Source organism: Chenopodium quinoa, unplaced genomic scaffold (genome assembly GCF_001683475.1).
Source record: "Chenopodium quinoa cultivar QQ74 unplaced genomic scaffold, ASM168347v1, whole genome shotgun sequence".
Taxonomy (NCBI): Eukaryota; Viridiplantae; Streptophyta; class Magnoliopsida; order Caryophyllales; family Amaranthaceae; genus Chenopodium; species Chenopodium quinoa.
In genome coordinates this window covers 2,960,553-2,977,218 of record NW_018743175.1, presented here as the reverse complement: position 1 = coordinate 2,977,218, position 16,666 = coordinate 2,960,553, and the positions used below count along the sequence as shown (strand labels likewise).

The following is a 16,666-nucleotide window of genomic DNA, read 5'->3' as shown; positions in this document are numbered from 1 at the left end:
TTCATCTCTATCATAAACATGATACTCATTTATCAAGTGACAATTACATGATACTCATTTATCATAAAAATAAAGGTACGTCAAATTACGGAATGTTCCATTCTTTCATATGCAAGTACATATAATCATAGAAATAGTAGACCAGACCAACTGGCTAGATTTACTGCTTCAATTGAAATAAGTTGAATTAAAATTTTCGACTTCTAAGTGAACAAGTTGAACCAAACCTATCTTCGAAATTCTCATGTTGTAATACTATGTAGCTGAAATAGCATTTGATACGGTGACTTGGTAAGGATTATACTCCGTATCTCAGAATCTAGAGGTTCCGAGCCTAATAGGACGTACACGTAGCGAGTAATTTCTTTACCCAAAAAAAAAAAAAAGAAGTACAAAAACCCTCTCCTCTCCTTCCCAAGAATAGAAGATAAACCCTTTCCTAGTTTCAACACCCAGAAGGCCAAACCACTTTCCTCCGCATCACCAAACCAAACCAAATGGGTCTTCTATGGTGGAAGCGCAAGGACAAGTCCCCGGAGACAAAACCACCACCGGAGAAATCTAAATCAAAACCCGGCGAAGCGGTGGAAGGTTTGAACGGCGCCGTGGAAGTCCGACGCCCTGCTGCGACGGAGGTAACCGTTTTTGAATTCGGGTCGGTTGCTGCCTCCACGGATAAGGTTACGCTCGCTGGGTATTGCCCTGTTTCTGAGGAACTCGAGCCTTGTCGTTGGGAAATTCTCCCTGCTGATGATTCTAACGCCCCCCAATTTCGGGTTGTTTTCTGATCAATCTTTTTTTTTTTTTTTTTATTTTATTTTAATTTTCATAATTTCAATGTTATGGAATTAAGTGTTTTCTTGTATCTTGAATGTTATTATTAATGGAAAATTCTCAAGAAATTTGGGGTTTAATTTTTGAATTTTTGTTGTGTGATTGATTTCATGGCATTTCAATTGTTGATTGAATTAGGGTTATAAATGATTGATTTTTGTTAGTGTTTTGTGTGTTAATGCAGTAAGTGTAGTTTAGGCTGAACCTTTTCTAAGTGTTGGGTAGGTGTAGGAATGTAGGATAGTAAGAGTGTAAGGATGTGTGGATTGTCAATTATGCATGCTGAGAGGTTAAGGAATTGCTGACAGTTTGAGAACTGAAACAATTAGCATTTCTAAGCTAGAATTCAACTAATTTACAACCTTTGCTTCTATGATAGTTATGGATGAATTTGAGTCGAAAGAGAGGAGAAAAAATTGGTTGAGGGAGCGTGGTTCGTGGTTGTCGAAAACAGTTATCCCTTAGCTTTGATTTGATAGGAAGGGAATCAGGGTTCTTTAAGGAAAGTTGGATTTCTCCTGTACTATCCTTCTGCATATTTCTTTCAATTTGGGGTTTTGCTTGACTTAATTGTCGATGTTGTTTTATAGATAAACTGTTGAGATTGGATGAATTTATGGAGGTATCAGATGTGATGAAATGTATAATGACTTGTTCATCATGGTCATCTCATGCACTGATGCACTAGAATGTGCTCTATTAAGAGGCTTAGCTTTCCTATCAATCCTTTCACTCCCATAGTTCAATTCCATACCCCTTCTAACAGAAGAACTATGAAAAAATAGAGAGGGTTGTTTTTTCTTTTTTCTCATTATTTCGTGAGTTCCTACCCTGAAGGCTATCTATGGTTGATAAGTACAGATAATGTCGAGGCTCTAATATCATGCACATGTTTGCCTAGTTTTCTCTTTATCTTAGAGATTTCACTAAAGGGTGAATTGTAGATATATCTTGACACTAGATGATGCGAGAGGATCTCTGTTATCACCCCTTCTGAGGTTAAACACTTATACTTGTTAAATCAAGCAAATTGTAGCTGATATTAAGATAACGGCTAGTGATCTAGCTACTTCTGAATGGTGTCTGTTTGGACTGTTACTAGAGCTTACAGAGAATACAGCATGAACATTGCCATACGCCCATACTCTTGACAAGGATGCAGGCAACATGAACATTGCCGTATTTTGACAGTAATTTATACAGCGTAGATATTTGAACAATGTTACATAGAGTACTTTTATTTGTTACAAAGGACAAAATTGTAGACAGCATAAGCTTAATAGGCAACATACTCGAAATTTATGACATAATTTTACCATAAAACATTTCTTATTGTACTATTTTTCGTAAAAGGAGAAAATATGGTATGTCAAAATTTTTGGGCGTCTATAACATTTTAAGGACGGACCAAGCTGCCAAGTTGTTATCAAAAATCAAATCCACAGAATTTAGCATCAAATGCCATTTATCAAACTTGCATGAATTAATTAGACATATATGTATTGATACTTCACACAATTGACAATAAGGTGCTTTTTATGCAAGCAATATGCCATTATTATTGAGGAAAAAAAATCTGTTAATGCCACTTCTGTTATCAAGGGGAAAAACCTGTTTCTGTATAACCTTTGAACTTATTAATTCAGTTATACATATGTCAAGAGAAAAAGGATCCCTGATGTTGATCTATAAAAAGGGGATTGGCTGAGGCAAACAAGCAGCCAATTCCCATGTTATAACTAATCCTGCAACAAAAAAAACCAGCCGGCCAATTTGTTTATTGAGAGCTGCGCAATCCAAGGAACTGATCTACGAGCTTTGCTACATCACTAGCTAGATTATCTGCCTCTTCTTGGGTGGTGGCTTCTGCATACACCCGAATGACCTCCTCTGTGCCTGATGGTCGGATAAAACATCGTCCATGATGATACTTTGCTGCTCTCGTGAAAAAAAAAAAAAAAAAAAAAAAAAAAAGTCAATTAGCTGATCACTCAGATAGTAGGAAAAAAAAAGCTGCCATTTGAAAAAGGGAATGAATAAAGCTACAGACAAACATCAAAATTTGCTTCACCAACTCATAAAAGAGTTTGAATACAGATTTCTAGAGAGTGAAGGCTTTACCAGTTGCAGTGTCAATCGCATCTTGGATACCGGCGGGCTGTACAACTATAGTCTCGGCATTTGCAGTGACAACAGCTGTTCTGTCGACAACCTTGACCTGAAACTCCAACGCAGAAGAAAATTTTTATGGACTGATGTGATTAACGTAGATAATCTACAGCTAAAAAGAAATAATACACAATTCACAATGAGAGGGCAGGAACTAATATGTCAATGTCCACTTTAGAGTGAGTTTATAACTAAATATGTAAATCATGGTGATACCAAGATTGGCAAAAATTTATGGAATATATCTTTAACTATACAAAGTATATAGTAACAGTACTCAACTTTAAGAAACAAACAATTATAATCTAACAAATTATTTACTCTGTAACTTCCTTTTACAAGACACATGTCCCTTAGTATGCAGTGAAAGCTCAGTCAACTTTTCACCTAAGAGTCGTTGCAGTTAATCAACGAAACCAAAAAGGATCAAGAGCTCTCAGAAAAACTTTCAAAGGTTGAAATGAAACCAGCAAACAGAGTTGAGGATTCTGTTATTGAGAATATTTCAATTACTTTCCAATGAAAAATTCAACAAAGTGACAAACCTTAAGCTGTCTGCTAGGAAGATCTTTATAGAGTTCATTCCATTTCTGAATTGACCATCCTGTATGTAGTAAGATGGCTTCTACCAATAACAATCCACTCAAAGCATCACCAACAGCCTGATTGATAAGTTTACTGGCTGCTAATAATCTCAACACAGCCTTTTGATTTTCCGAGCCTGAAAAAGGCAAAGAACATTGTTTAGTAAGTCTGATCAAGGAGAATAAAAGTATGAATTGCAATAACATTATACATTAACTGACCTGTAGAAGAGGAAGAGAGCTCACTATTTCTAGCCTCCAACCAAGATAGAACACTATCAGAAAACAATATGGTGCCATGGCCATTTGCTTCAAAGTATATACCGATATCATATTGAGAAGCCTTTTCATGTAAATATTTCACTCCAGTCGGAGTGAAGACAACATCTAACCCCAAGTTCTTCAGATAATCGGTTGATGCCCCATTAGCATAGGCAGTTTGCACTATGCCTAAACGTGGATGATAAGGTTCACATGGTTTTTCAATTTCAATGTCTTTGAGAACATCTAATTGCTCTTTAATAAATAGAGCAAATAATGATAGCATCTTGTCCCCATCAACAAGGTCAATCACTTTACTGTCTGGTTGCACAAGAAAGTATACAAGCCTATCTGCATCCCCATCAAAGCTTGCACACCTGAAATGCTAGAACCATCAGCAGTTAGCCTGGCTTCCACAGTTCCAACATTTCCCTTAATAAAAATGAATACTTCATAGATGTAACCAGAATCAATATTTACTTCAACACTAGTTAGTTAAAGTTAAATGGAAAATCTATTACGAGGACTTAGCAAGTTAGCACGAAAACTGAAGTTGGAATACTTTTCAGTCATGAAATATGAAATGAAACTATACAGAGATAACAGATTACTTTCAATAGCAATAAGCCTAAAGAACTGCTTGTTTAATTTACCTTGTCTGTTTCAATTATAGAATTTTTCTTTTCACCTTTCATTCACAGTACTAGTACGCTATTTTGAGTTTGGGCTCTAATTTATCTATAGCAATGTATGTAAAAGGCAAAACAGAGTGATAACCTGAAAATCAGATTTCTTGATTTCCATAATGCCATCAAGCAGAAACATAGATTATTTTTCTACATGATTATCACATTCCATTTTACATAAAAACCTATATTAAGCTTGGCATAGAATCCAGAATTTTAATCAATCCCAGCCAAAAGAGCAGTGCTCTTCTTACTTGAATGATCTACACCAGGATGAGAATTGAGATCTTGACATTGCCAGAATATAAAGCTAAAAAAATGTATCTCCAGTTAGATGAACCAAGTTAAATTACACCAATTCATCCCAAAACCTTTTATCAGGTAAGAAAGCCAAAATTCCACGCCAGGAGGTTTTTGAAAGCTTTGATAAGATATATCATTCTGCGTCAAATTTTACAGTTGACCAAGAAAGCACATACTGAATTCTGTTGTAGTTAAAAGGAGGCTTCATGTTCCAGAACCACCACCAGATACAAAAGAATCAAGTGAAAAGTTGAAAACAAAGCAATACTAATGATTAGAACCAAATGAAAAAAGAGATGACTAACCTCAGCCCAACATCATTAGGGCCAAACCCAGAAGGCATGACCTTCTCTTTTTGCACAAAATCAGCTCCAACTCCTTCGTTCAGAACACCTTCTCCTTTGCTGGAATTTCTTAATTCTATTGATAGACCACCGCACATGTCTTTCAAAACATCAAGTTTATCACCTCCTACACCATTAGCCCCATCAACTACCACTTTATCATAAGATTTTCTCCCTTTAATTCCGTCTGGAATCAATTCAACTAAACACCTGAGCCAATTATGACAGTGGTATAAATTGAGTGATTCAAGAAGGTAATTGTGTTGTCATTGTTCAAAAGAATGGAGTAGAAGAAATATAATAAAGATTTGCATGGTGTGCACATTAACCTGTAGGAATGTGAGAGTTGCTCAAAGTAATCCTGCTCTGTTGAATTCATACCCATGTTTCTAGCACGGACCATCCAATGTAATTGCGGGGTGGTTAAAATTCCCATATCATGGTAAATTGCACCAGTTATAGAGCTGATACCCTTGAATAGAATAAGCAGATAATTTAATACTTCGGAGACAATTCAAAGAACTACATAATTGGCATTGCTGTATCAACAGATTGCTCATGAAGAGATAAGTATTACTTGCTTTGCAGCTTCTAGGAGAGACTCTCCGCTGGGCCGGGTGTCCCTTCCTAGCAAGATCTCGGCTGAATAGGCATTGTCAAATGAGATGTTCTCCTTCCTCACAAATTCTTCAATAAGCTGTTTTGAAATATGAATTAAACTTAGCAACAACCCATAAACAACAGTCTTTCTTCAAATATAAAATTGTACTAATACAAGATGGGTATTGATAAATTTATATTCAATACAATCCTATTTACAAACTTACAACATAAGCAATATAAGCCACAAAAGAGAAAGATAGGTCCAACAAAATCCAATATACCAACTTCCACAATAGTGGTGATCTCAAGTTATTATCAACAACATTATCAAATATAATATGACGGCTATGCTACTCAACTCTTCATTTTATCGAAAGTACCCTGTACCCATATCAGATCTTTGACACAAAACATAGGTAGTATCAACACTTATACATCACTTTAGACCAAAAACATTGATATTTTTTTTCTAAAAAAGCCGAGTCTATTACTTGGACACATGCCTGTATCAAGTCTGAGTAACATAGATGAAGGGTATTCTCAAATCACTCCAATCTAGGCAACATGATAATTTTCAACCCGGATTAGATAATAATCAAACTATAACTTAGATTAATTTACTAACCCCCACAAAAACAAATTGCAAATTTAACACAATTCCAACATTCTATGTTCAAACTAAACAAAACCAAAAAAATTAAAATAAATTCAACATAATTAGCAGATAAACCTGAAGAAGTTGAAGAGGATCAGCAGCATTAGCAAGAGAATCAGCAAAGGGTTCCCAATTCTGAGACAACATTCCACCATTTGGATCAGCAATTTTGACACCATTATCAGAAACCTTATTATGGGAAGCTGTGATCATCAGCCCAATCAATGATTGAGTTTTAAGGGATCTTAAAGCAGCCAAGATTCCAACCCTATACAATGTTGATCTCAAAAGGGTTGCATCTGTTCTAAACCCTGCTGTTCCATACGATAATTTCACCCCTGCATTTTTTGTTTTTATTATCAAATTGAAAGAATAAATTTACTTTTCTTGTTTGATTAATTCAAAATAATTTATTGAAATTGAAGGGGAAATTGAGGAAAGATTGTATCTTTGGGTGGTGGGAAGTTGGAGGAAGATTGTAAAATCAAGTTACGCTGTTGTTGGTTCATTCTGTAATTTGAAGAGAGAGATTATGAATCAGCAGCATTTCGAAAATCAAATTCAGATTGAAGCTTTTAATTTAATTCTGGATTTATAATATAACAGCAATTTGAAATTAATTTTTCTATTATCAGATGAAAAAAAAGGAATAAACATCTTACCTTAAACGCTGCTTCAATGGAGATGAGAAACTTCTGAAGCCGCTTCAATAGAGAAGTCAGAGTACGCTTTGTAAAAGTGAAAAACTCCAATTTTGTTGGGGAAAAAATTTGAGAACACTGATGGAAAATCTCATTTTTTTTTTTTTTTTAAGGGAACACTTCATCAACCGTATGATGACTCAAATCTAGACGGACATATACATGCTACTCCAGTACTCCGTATAATTTTGCTAGAATAATTCAATCAACATTTCTCGTGAATACTTTAGCCGTACAATTTTGCTAGAATAATGAGCACAAATGTTGTATTCCGTATAAGTGAAGTGTTGTTGAATTAGTTGAAACTAAATTTATATGCACGCGATGATATGTATTTTGAATTTTGAAGTCTAAGACTTAAAATACATCAAACATTTAAAAAGAATAAGTAAAAGGTAAGGACATATTAGGCTTTTTAAGTGGACACTAATATCTCACCTAATCAAAATATTGTATTAGTTGGGCTTTAGAAGCTAGACCATAATGTTTTCCGGGGATATTGATTTTTCATAACTATGCTCGATTTCCCACAGTTAAAACTTGAAAGTGAGCTAACTCATGAGCAACTTTATTTCCGCTACGTTTAACAAAAGATTTTTTTTAAAAGAAAACCATCTACAAAGAAGGAATTAAATCTAAAATTTCATCGATAATTAAATGAAAGTCATCACTTGTGTAATATTACTTTTTTACATTCTCTTATCACATGCTCTTCAAACTCGAGTTTATTCACCAATTAATTTAACATATGCTTAAAAGTTCATTAATACAGTATACTTAGCTCATTTTCTTAAGAATCACTGGCACAGAAGGCTAGCTTTATAATAACAGCTTTATCACCTGTAACACCTACTTTCAATCAATTATGTAACCCCTAACACAAACACTGTGTTTATCTTAATTCAATACATCATGAATCATGATATCCTAAGCAAAAGTTAGTGTTGTCTTCTGACAATCTTCTGAAATGCCAAAGAAATATGGGATTATCTATTCTGATTTTTACCCTACATTCTATTTAGACTAGAGATCCTTCTTGAGAGTTTCTGTAAATACTGCTGAGCAGAGAAGTGGGTTGTGAACTGGCCTGGCTACTGTTAGTTTTATCATGGTTATTGCTGCTTTGAAGGTGTTATATTATCAGCCAGTTCACTTCCCTCTTATCTCCCCAGCAGTAGTTACAGCAACACTTACAGAAAGATAGCTGGTCCAAACAGAATGAAAGGCTGAAATCAGAATAAATGAAACCATACTGTATTAGTATTTCAGATAATTGTCAGATGACTATAAAAGAATCTCAACAAGAGAAACTTTTGATCATATCATCATCAGCTTTAGGCTGGCTGATAATCTTCTCAAACATGTAATTGATTTTTTCATGATGGGTCATTGCTTCTAATAAGTGATCCTCAGAAACCATCCTTGATCCGATGCTCTTTTTGTGCATAGTGGTTTCATTCTCTGAAGGAGAGGACGAAGAGAACAGAAGCTTTGAATAATGTTCCTTTGTTGTCTGCCTGTGGAACTTATCTTCCTCCAGGGTCCCCGAAATGATGAGGTGATAAACAAACACATCCTTTTGTTGTCCTAGTCTATAAGCCCGGCTTATGGCTTGTCTTTCCACAGAGGGGTTCCACACAACATCAAGCAAGACCACCCTAGACGCACCCACAAGGCTGATCCCTTCACAACATGCCTTGGTGGAAGCCAAAAGGACCCTAGCCTCGCTCCCAGGGTTGTTGAAAAGCTTAATCAATGACTGCCTCTCCTTCATATCTTGACCTCCATCAATGTAAAGCAACTCCCTCCCCTTGGTCCATTCGAATAGAGATTCTAGCAAATCTCCTATGAAGTTTAAGGAGGGAAGGCGCTGGCCAAACACCAAAACTCGCTCTCCTTTGCATAGCTTTATAAGCTCTACAAGAAACCGTATTTTTGCTCCAGCATCAAGGTCCATTCTATGATCTTTCAGCAAAGTTTCTTGTTCTTTATCGACAGCATACCCTGAATCTGTCTCACATAAAATTGAGGGGTGAACACCGGCCAGAGATATCTGGTTGTCGAATTTGAGAAATGGGGTTCTTAATCTTGCTATGTGAGCAAAAATATACTTTTGCATATCTGAGGGTCTTAGGACAATTAATGAGTCAAACAATCCAGGAAGAGTATCTCTTAAGATCTCCCCCTTGTGAACATGCACAAAGGGACCAATCTGTTTCCTTAGCTTCTCGATTTTTCGTTCCTCATTCAAATGACTACAAGATGGAACCCCAAACTCTTCTCGGACCAAGGCAATTGTAGTATGCAGTTCCTCAAAGTTATTTTGGAATGGCGTTCCTGATAAGATCACTCGCCTCTTAGTTACAACCTTTGACAGCACTTTAACTATGCCACTCTTATCATTTCTCGCCGTGTGCCCTTCATCCAACACTAAGAGATCAGGCTGTTCAAGAAAAACTTTCCTAACCTTCTCATCAACGCTCTTCCCATCACCTGCTAATCTCTGGAAAAGCCCGTAGCTAATAGCTAAAACACCCTTCCCCATAGACCAAGTAAGTAGCTTAGCCATTCGAATTGAATACTCGTCTTTCATAGCATTCTTCATGTTCTGACCTTTGAGCAGAGGAAGGTCTTCTTTCCCTGACAGTTCCTTCTCGTTCAGGTTAAAGAAAGGAATGTCAACGTTCCATCGATCAAACTCCTCTTCCCAAGTACGAAGCATGCTATAAGGGGCTATAATAACAGGCCTCGACTTAGGGTATTGCCTCAGGAAGGACTGCAGAAAAACAATTGCTAGCCGAGTTTTTCCTGTCCCTGGAGCATGGCATATGATGCACCCACCACTACCAGATTCCGTGGGCTTAGCAAGCTCGTCGATTCTTATCCCTCCGGCAATGTTTTTCCAGATGAACTCAAACCCATCGCGCTGATGAGGGTATAAGGTCCTTGCAACTCCTGGAATGAGGTCCCATACTGTGCCCGAAAAATGGTCATTCGGAATACTAGCCTCACCTCGGATATCATAGCTCAAATCCGGAAACTGAAACCTGTCAGAAACATTGGTATCATTGTAGGGGAATTGCCCATAGTATCTGGTGTCTTTCGTCCTCCCAAACGGATTCTTGTTCTTCACATGGAAAATCAAATTTTCATGTCATTAAAGGAGCTTAGGAAGTACAGGATCTTATGATGGAAATACAAAAGGAAAAGATCGAAACAAAATAGTTCGAGTAATTGTACATTTGTACTTATACATATGCAGTTGAATTTAGTGGATATAGTAGTTTACATCAAAAGCAGTCTTACACGGACATTCAACTACCAATTTCATACTGATATAATCAATAGATTAACAGGCTTAGCTTTACTTTCCAAATTTCGCCCCTTTTACATACTACGTCTATGCATAATATAAAGCTATATACAAGTATATGTTTTATGTAAATAATCATCAGTTAAAGATGCTGGCCTGACCAGATAAATTGAACAGCAATTGGAACATGATGTGCAACCATAAGCAAATATATAATTACACTAATGACAGTAAATATTATCAACGAAAAGGGTGTTTTTGTGACTTACAAAATCAGGTGTGACGTATTGTATTTCAAGCTTCACAAATGAACAGAACTTGCACTTGATTCCAATCAATTCATCATAAATCCAGTAGTGCTTTCCTTTAAGGCAAAGCTTTTCTTGCAAGAGTGCGCTATCACATAGAACAGCATTATCATCTTCATCATCATCGTTATCCTGCAAAGTCATTGTGAAGCCTGTTAGTAAGTAGATAATATAGAGCTACAAAGTTAGATAACAATGAAATACATTAATCAAGATTCAACTGCTTATCAAGATATGGCATACAAATTCAAACTTCAAAGTTGTGCTACAGTTTTTAGAGTTACACTTCAGAAAAGGAAAATGAAAGAGCATATCTTTTACACCTACATATACTGTGCACTTTTTCAGTTGCAAAAAAGCACAGCAGATAAATACTGCAAACTTAGAAGGTAATAAAAGCTACATATACAATGCACGAACTCAGGTATATAATAAAACAAACTCAATCGTGGATGCAACAATTGGAAATGTAAAATTCTTAACTTGAAGATACAGGGACACAGATATGAGTGCCCAAAGCTATGATCAGAACACGTGACACGAACATAAGTAGGAAGTATGAGATTTCTCATTTTGGCCGAAACTGAAGTGATTAAGTTCCCAAACCCATTTTGATGCCAAGTATTCGACATGAATACTTGAGCTTAGATGAAGAGTCCAAGCATCGTACATTTTGTTCAAATAAAATAAAATGCTACTTGTTCTAGGACATTTATTTGTACCTGCTTAAGAGTCTGATCACTTTAAGTCCGCACCTTTCAGCCTAAGTTTTACTTGGTATTTAGCATGCAAAATACTTCACCAGGTTGGAGTAGATATTCATCAGTAAATATATTGGAAATACTACTCCATATAATTCTGGATAAACACGAGTCACAGTCAATAGAAGAGAAAAACAACATCAATTTCACTGGTTTACCAATTTTGTGTGCTCAAGTACAGCATGTTAGATCTCATAAATCCTGCTACAAGTACATTAACTAACTATTATCAACAATCAAGTCAAGATATAGTCGATTGTTATCACTTCAATGTGTAATGCATTGTGCTGAAGCGAAGATATCATTAAAACATAGAAAAAGTTCACAATATTAAAGGAAAACTTAAGCATAACTATAGTATAATCTAGCTACACATAAAATTCATTACTGCCTACCAAAGAGGCCTTAAATGATTTTTAATCCAAACTTATAGAAAAGCAAACAACCAAGAAGTACTCGTAATAAATTTGTTGTATGATCTGAGAAACCTTACCAAACAAGAAGGTTCAAAACCAATGTCACAAACTCCAAGAGCAAAGTCCATATTTGTAAAGAGGCTTTCGACTTCTTGTTCCTCTTCTGAAATTTCTGGCACCGATAATTCCTCAATTCCATACTTAAATTTAAGGGGAAGAAATGCCTCACTAAAAGAAGAGGCAATATTATTAAGCCCTGCATTTTTTCCATTCTCCAAAATCGCGTTCAGCAAAACATTTTGAACCTCTTTAGTTTTTAGCCTCTTTCCTTTTGGCTTCATAAGCTCTAAATCCTCTTTGTTAACCTTCTTCAAAGGCGGCCTACCTCGTTTTCTCTTTCCTCCACCATCCTCCTGACTTGTCACACGTCTATTGAACTCTAAGTGCTGCTCCTCATCCTCAGATGAAGATGAAGATGATTCATCCACATCAAGATTTAACCCCACTTTGTCATCCTTCTTCAAAGGCGGCCTACCACGTTTTCTTTTTCCTTTACCATACTCGCGACTATTAGGCTGATGGTCCTCTTCGTCATGAGAGGAAGAGGATTTATCATCTATATCAATGCTGATAGGGGAATTAGGGGTTCCATGATGATTGATTTTACTCCTAAACTTGTAATGGGACCTTGTTCTTTTTCCAATAAAATCATTTCCCTCAACATCTTTTGAAATGTATTTTGGCAACACCATTCCCTCAAACAGTCTCCTAGGTAACTTAGCTATAGGAACCTCCTCATCATCATCAACACGAACACAATCATTCCCATCATCCTCATCCTCACCATCATCATCAATGCCAACACCATTCCCATCATCCTCATCCTCACCATTGACACATATATCATCATTCCCATCATCATCATCCCAAACACCATCATTCACATCATCATCAACAACAACACTGACACCATCTTTCCTATTATGATCAACCACATTAACACCACCATTCCCATCATCAACACCAACACCAACACTGTCATTCCCATCATCAACACGAGCACTGTCATTCCCATCATCATCAACACGAGCACCATCATTCTCACCACCATCATCATCATCAACACCAACACTCCCATCACCATCATCATTATCAACAACACTAACACCATTCTCATCCTCAACAACAACACTAACACCATCATTCCCATCATCATCATCCTCGACACGAACACCATCATTCCCATTATCATCAACAAGAACACCATCATTCCCATCATCATCAACAAGAACACCATCATTCCCATCATCATCAAGCATACATACATTCCCATCCTCCTCCTCATCATCATCATCATCATCAACACCATCATTCTCATCAACATTCATAATACTCTGAGCCTTATCATCCAAACCCTTAGAAATTTCACCATGATTTTCATAAACCCTACCCAAATCACTACTAATATTTTTTTCAATACCCACATCAATTTTTGCGGATTTTTTTTCAGAAATTCTACTAATTGATTTCAAGAACTCTCCTTCATTAATGACAAAACATCCATCTTCATCGTCATCATCACTCGAAGAAAACCCAGAATTATTTAAAAAATTCTCCTTATTCAGGGTTTTTTGAAGCCTAGTTCTCTTGCCTATTGGTACATACTCCATGTTTCATAAACTGGGTATCGAAAAAAACAGGGGAAATCAGAGGAATAAGACACCCAAATCGAGAAATTTATCAAATTTTCTTCGAAAAATTGACATTAATATCCCAAATAAAACCTTCAATTATTGTAATTCAATGATTAAAGAAATCAAAAAAATGGGAATTATTGAATTAATGGCGGGTAAGTGAGTTGGAAAGAGAGAGAATGAGGAGGAGAGAAACAGAGAGTTAAAGGGAAGTGAGTTTCATGCGGACTGTTAAGAACACTAAACAGCTAGAAAAGATTTTAATTTTTTTTTTAAGGAAGAAGTTGATTATTATTGGGTCAAATTTTAAGGTGATAATAATTATTTGATTGTATTATTTTTGTGATCATATCTTTTTTATTTATTTGAAAGATTTTGACAATATCTCAAAAAGTTATAATATAAGAATTATTCCCTTCGTTCCACAATAATGTTCTTAGGATTTTTTTGTGAGACAAATTGTTTTTTTTGGGTGTTTAGAGTTTGATAGTAGCTAGCTACGTTTGACTTTGGTCAAATAGACCTATGTTAAACCGTGGATACATAATTTTCTAAATATTTTTACTCCAAAATAAATTATTTGAGAATTTGATAGAGAAAAATGTTTCAATTTATTTACATTACGCTTGATTATAGCATACTTCCTCTGTTATTTTTACTTAGACCAGTTTCTTTTATCACGTTTGCCAATGCAAAACTTTAATGATTAATAACTTTATTTCTCCACAAGTAAAATATAAAATTTATATATTATGATAGTACTTATTTAGACGAATTCAAAAAGATCGAACATGAATATGTTTTTATTTATATATTATTTACAAAAAGACGGTCAAAGGAGGGGTGATGAATAGTGTAAAAGTCAAAGCGGATCAAGTAAAAAAGAACGGATAAAGTAATTATTAATAAATGTAACTATGATAAATAAAATCTATGCTAATGCATTTGATATAGTTGGACCGCGGCAATTCTCCCCCCGGTCTCCCCGATCAGTTTCGGTTCGGTGGTTGGTGTTTGGTGTTTGGTGTTTGGTGGGGACCTTCTCAAGCACAGGTTCTGAAAGAAAGAGATTGAGCTGATAAATACTCAAATTGAACTAGTTTCTTTCTCTTCCTTGCTTGTAAAAAGTCAAAAAAAGCGTGATAAGGTACCGGGACCTCTTTGAGCCCCTTCCCGCAGAGCGAGGGCTGCCCTTTCTCTCTGGAGCCGTAGCCGTAGTCTGGTTGGACTTCCTGACTGGTGAGATTTTGCTAGACGTTGGTTACAACATTTTTTGTATTAAATATTATGGAAGATTGCGTCAAAAATAAATAAATAAATAATATTATGAAAGATAACATAATAAAATGGGAATATAAATAAATTCGTATGAGACACTTAAGACAATTCTATGTATAAGGCAATTGTATATATTTGATTAAATTCCAAAAATATCAACTACATTCAAAGTTCGAAGTACTACTTTTAGTAAGTAATTTCACCTATAACTAAAGCAAGACCAAGGTTCATAATCTATATTGTTGAAGAATGGTAGGAATCCTAAGATGAACACTAGTTTTTGGCCCGGGACCAACAATAATTTATTGAGCGGTTAATAAAAAGTTGCAAAATAAGGAGTGTTATGATCAAATTAGAAAACTACTACGTATAGTTTAAGTATTAAGAGGTATTGATAATTTGATGGTAAATTTTGTTATTAAGTTTAATTATTCAAATTATAATCCAATGATTTTTGGTATATAGTAGAGATAAATACTCCATAGGTCTTGACATGTCATTGCGCATGTGGCACCAAATATATAAAGGAAAGGGTGATATATATGATGATTTTCACGATATTATATGTCTATATTGTCCATTCGAATTTTTAATAATATTATAAATTATATATATTTGATTTATATGTGAAGAAAAATTGAGTTGGTTAAGCTACAGGATGTGCATTGACCCGTGGCATGACACACCTCAAAATGGGGGAAAAAAATTTATGGCATGAAAAAGGGTAAGCATGACACAAAATGCTAATGTGTGTGAGCTAAGCTGAGCCTACCCCCTTTTTTAAAATCATTAATGACTCAGCAAGACAACATACGTTAAATTAAGTTAATTATAAATTAGACACGACAATCTCAGTACGGTGATATGTAGACTCAACAAGAGATTACGTGACCGTGTTAAGCTGTGAGCCTACCCTCCTTTTTTCTTTTTTACAAAATGATTCTTTTTTAAATGCTACTCGTAAATAGTAAATACACATTATGTTGTTAGAATAAATACTAAATACACATAAAATGTGTGTATTTATCCTTTTTTTTTTTTTTTTTGACGGGAAACGATCAAGTATTATTAAGCATTAGCAGAATCAAGGGCAATAATAGCATTTACAATTCTAGGCACTTCTTCAACCTAAACACGCAATTCTACAAAATTTTTGCTAATGTGAGCTAGCTTGTGAGCAGCTTCGTTTCCTTTCCTTCCAATGTGTGCAGCAACAAAGAAAGATCAGTCCTTTGCGAGGTGGAGAATGTCAGCAACAATGAGGCCAAAGTAGGAGCTTTCCTATTTCCTGCTTTTCAAGTGCTGAATCAGTTTCAAACTGTCAGATTCAAGGGTGATCTTGGTGAGTCCAGCTTCAATAGCAATCCCAAGACTATGTCTAGCAGCCATAGCCTCAGCTATATCAACCCCGAGGCAGCCTCTAATCTTGTGGCAAGTAGCAAGCATCACATCCCCATAGCAATCACGAACAATGCCACCCACACCAATGTCTGTATCACCAAAGATTGCAGCATCCGTATTCAACTTATAGAATCCATTTGCAGGGGGCAACCATCTATGAGGAACCACGTTTCTGCTATCCAACTCAGAAGGAAGAGTAGAGTTAGCCTTGTCATACTCACCAATGATACCAGTGGCCTTTCTCAGAACTTCAGCCATTTGGACATCCTTTTTCTCAAAAATCCACGCGTTCCTTCTTAGCCAAATTCCCCAAAGTAAGCTCCAAAAATTATCCCACCAGAATTTATCTTTAATC

General features: G+C 35.8%; 3 protein-coding genes across 4 annotated transcripts; 1 reads left to right on the top strand and 2 right to left on the bottom strand.

Moving 5' to 3' along the window:
* Positions 1-179: 179 nt before the first annotated feature.
* On the top strand, positions 180-918 carry LOC110732481. The gene has a single exon (XM_021912427.1). The coding sequence runs from the start codon at positions 498-500 to the stop codon at positions 786-788; it is 291 nt and encodes a 96-aa protein (XP_021768119.1). The 5' UTR covers positions 180-497; the 3' UTR covers positions 789-918.
* Positions 919-2,428: 1,510 nt separating this feature from the next.
* On the bottom strand, positions 2,429-7,347 carry LOC110732480 (phosphoacetylglucosamine mutase-like). 2 transcript variants are annotated; one of them, XM_021912425.1, is made up of 10 exons: positions 7,102-7,347; positions 6,888-6,949; positions 6,515-6,777; positions 5,759-5,878; positions 5,511-5,653; positions 5,143-5,391; positions 3,810-4,225; positions 3,549-3,724; positions 2,956-3,052; positions 2,429-2,769 (listed from the first exon to the last, which is right to left on the bottom strand). In XM_021912425.1, exons 2-10 carry the CDS (start codon positions 6,946-6,948, stop codon positions 2,612-2,614), a joined length of 1,683 nt encoding a protein of 560 aa, XP_021768117.1. In that variant the 5' UTR covers position 6,949; positions 7,102-7,347; the 3' UTR covers positions 2,429-2,611. The 2 variants fall into 2 exon arrangements, with proteins under 2 accessions (XP_021768117.1, XP_021768118.1); XM_021912426.1 differs by lacking the exon at positions 6,888-6,949 and having other exon boundaries at positions 7,102-7,345.
* Positions 7,348-7,927: 580 nt separating this feature from the next.
* Positions 7,928-13,608, bottom strand: LOC110732845 (SNF2 domain-containing protein CLASSY 4-like). Its single transcript, XM_021912846.1, has 3 exons — positions 12,016-13,608; positions 10,723-10,893; positions 7,928-10,267 (listed from the first exon to the last, which is right to left on the bottom strand). Exons 1-3 carry the CDS (start codon positions 13,606-13,608, stop codon positions 8,438-8,440), a joined length of 3,594 nt encoding a protein of 1,197 aa, XP_021768538.1. The 3' UTR covers positions 7,928-8,437.
* Between the last annotated feature and the right edge of the window lie 3,058 nt (positions 13,609-16,666).

What these genes read in the sequence shown, in the direction of transcription:
- LOC110732480 (XM_021912425.1), bottom strand. Translation starts at nt 6,948, where the DNA reads ATGAACCAACAACAGCGTAACTTGATTTTACAATCTTCCTCCAACTTC. An exon ending in CAACTTCCCACCACCCAAAG is followed by an intron (nt 6,778 to 6,887) that starts ATACAATCTTTC and finishes CAAAAAATGCAG; the next exon opens with GGGTGAAATTATCGTATGGA. An exon ending in CAACTCTCACATTCCTACAG is followed by an intron (nt 5,392 to 5,510) that starts GTTAATGTGCAC and finishes TAATTGGCTCAG; the next exon opens with GTGTTTAGTTGAATTGATTC.
- LOC110732481 (XM_021912427.1), top strand. Translation starts at nt 498, where the DNA reads ATGGGTCTTCTATGGTGGAAGCGCAAGGACAAGTCCCCGGAGACAAAA.
- LOC110732845 (XM_021912846.1), bottom strand. Translation starts at nt 13,608, where the DNA reads ATGGAGTATGTACCAATAGGCAAGAGAACTAGGCTTCAAAAAACCCTG. An exon ending in GTTTTGAACCTTCTTGTTTG is followed by an intron (nt 10,894 to 12,015) that starts GTAAGGTTTCTC and finishes ATGACTTTGCAG; the next exon opens with GATAACGATGATGATGAAGA. An exon ending in AATACGTCACACCTGATTTT is followed by an intron (nt 10,268 to 10,722) that starts GTAAGTCACAAA and finishes TTCCATGTGAAG; the next exon opens with AACAAGAATCCGTTTGGGAG.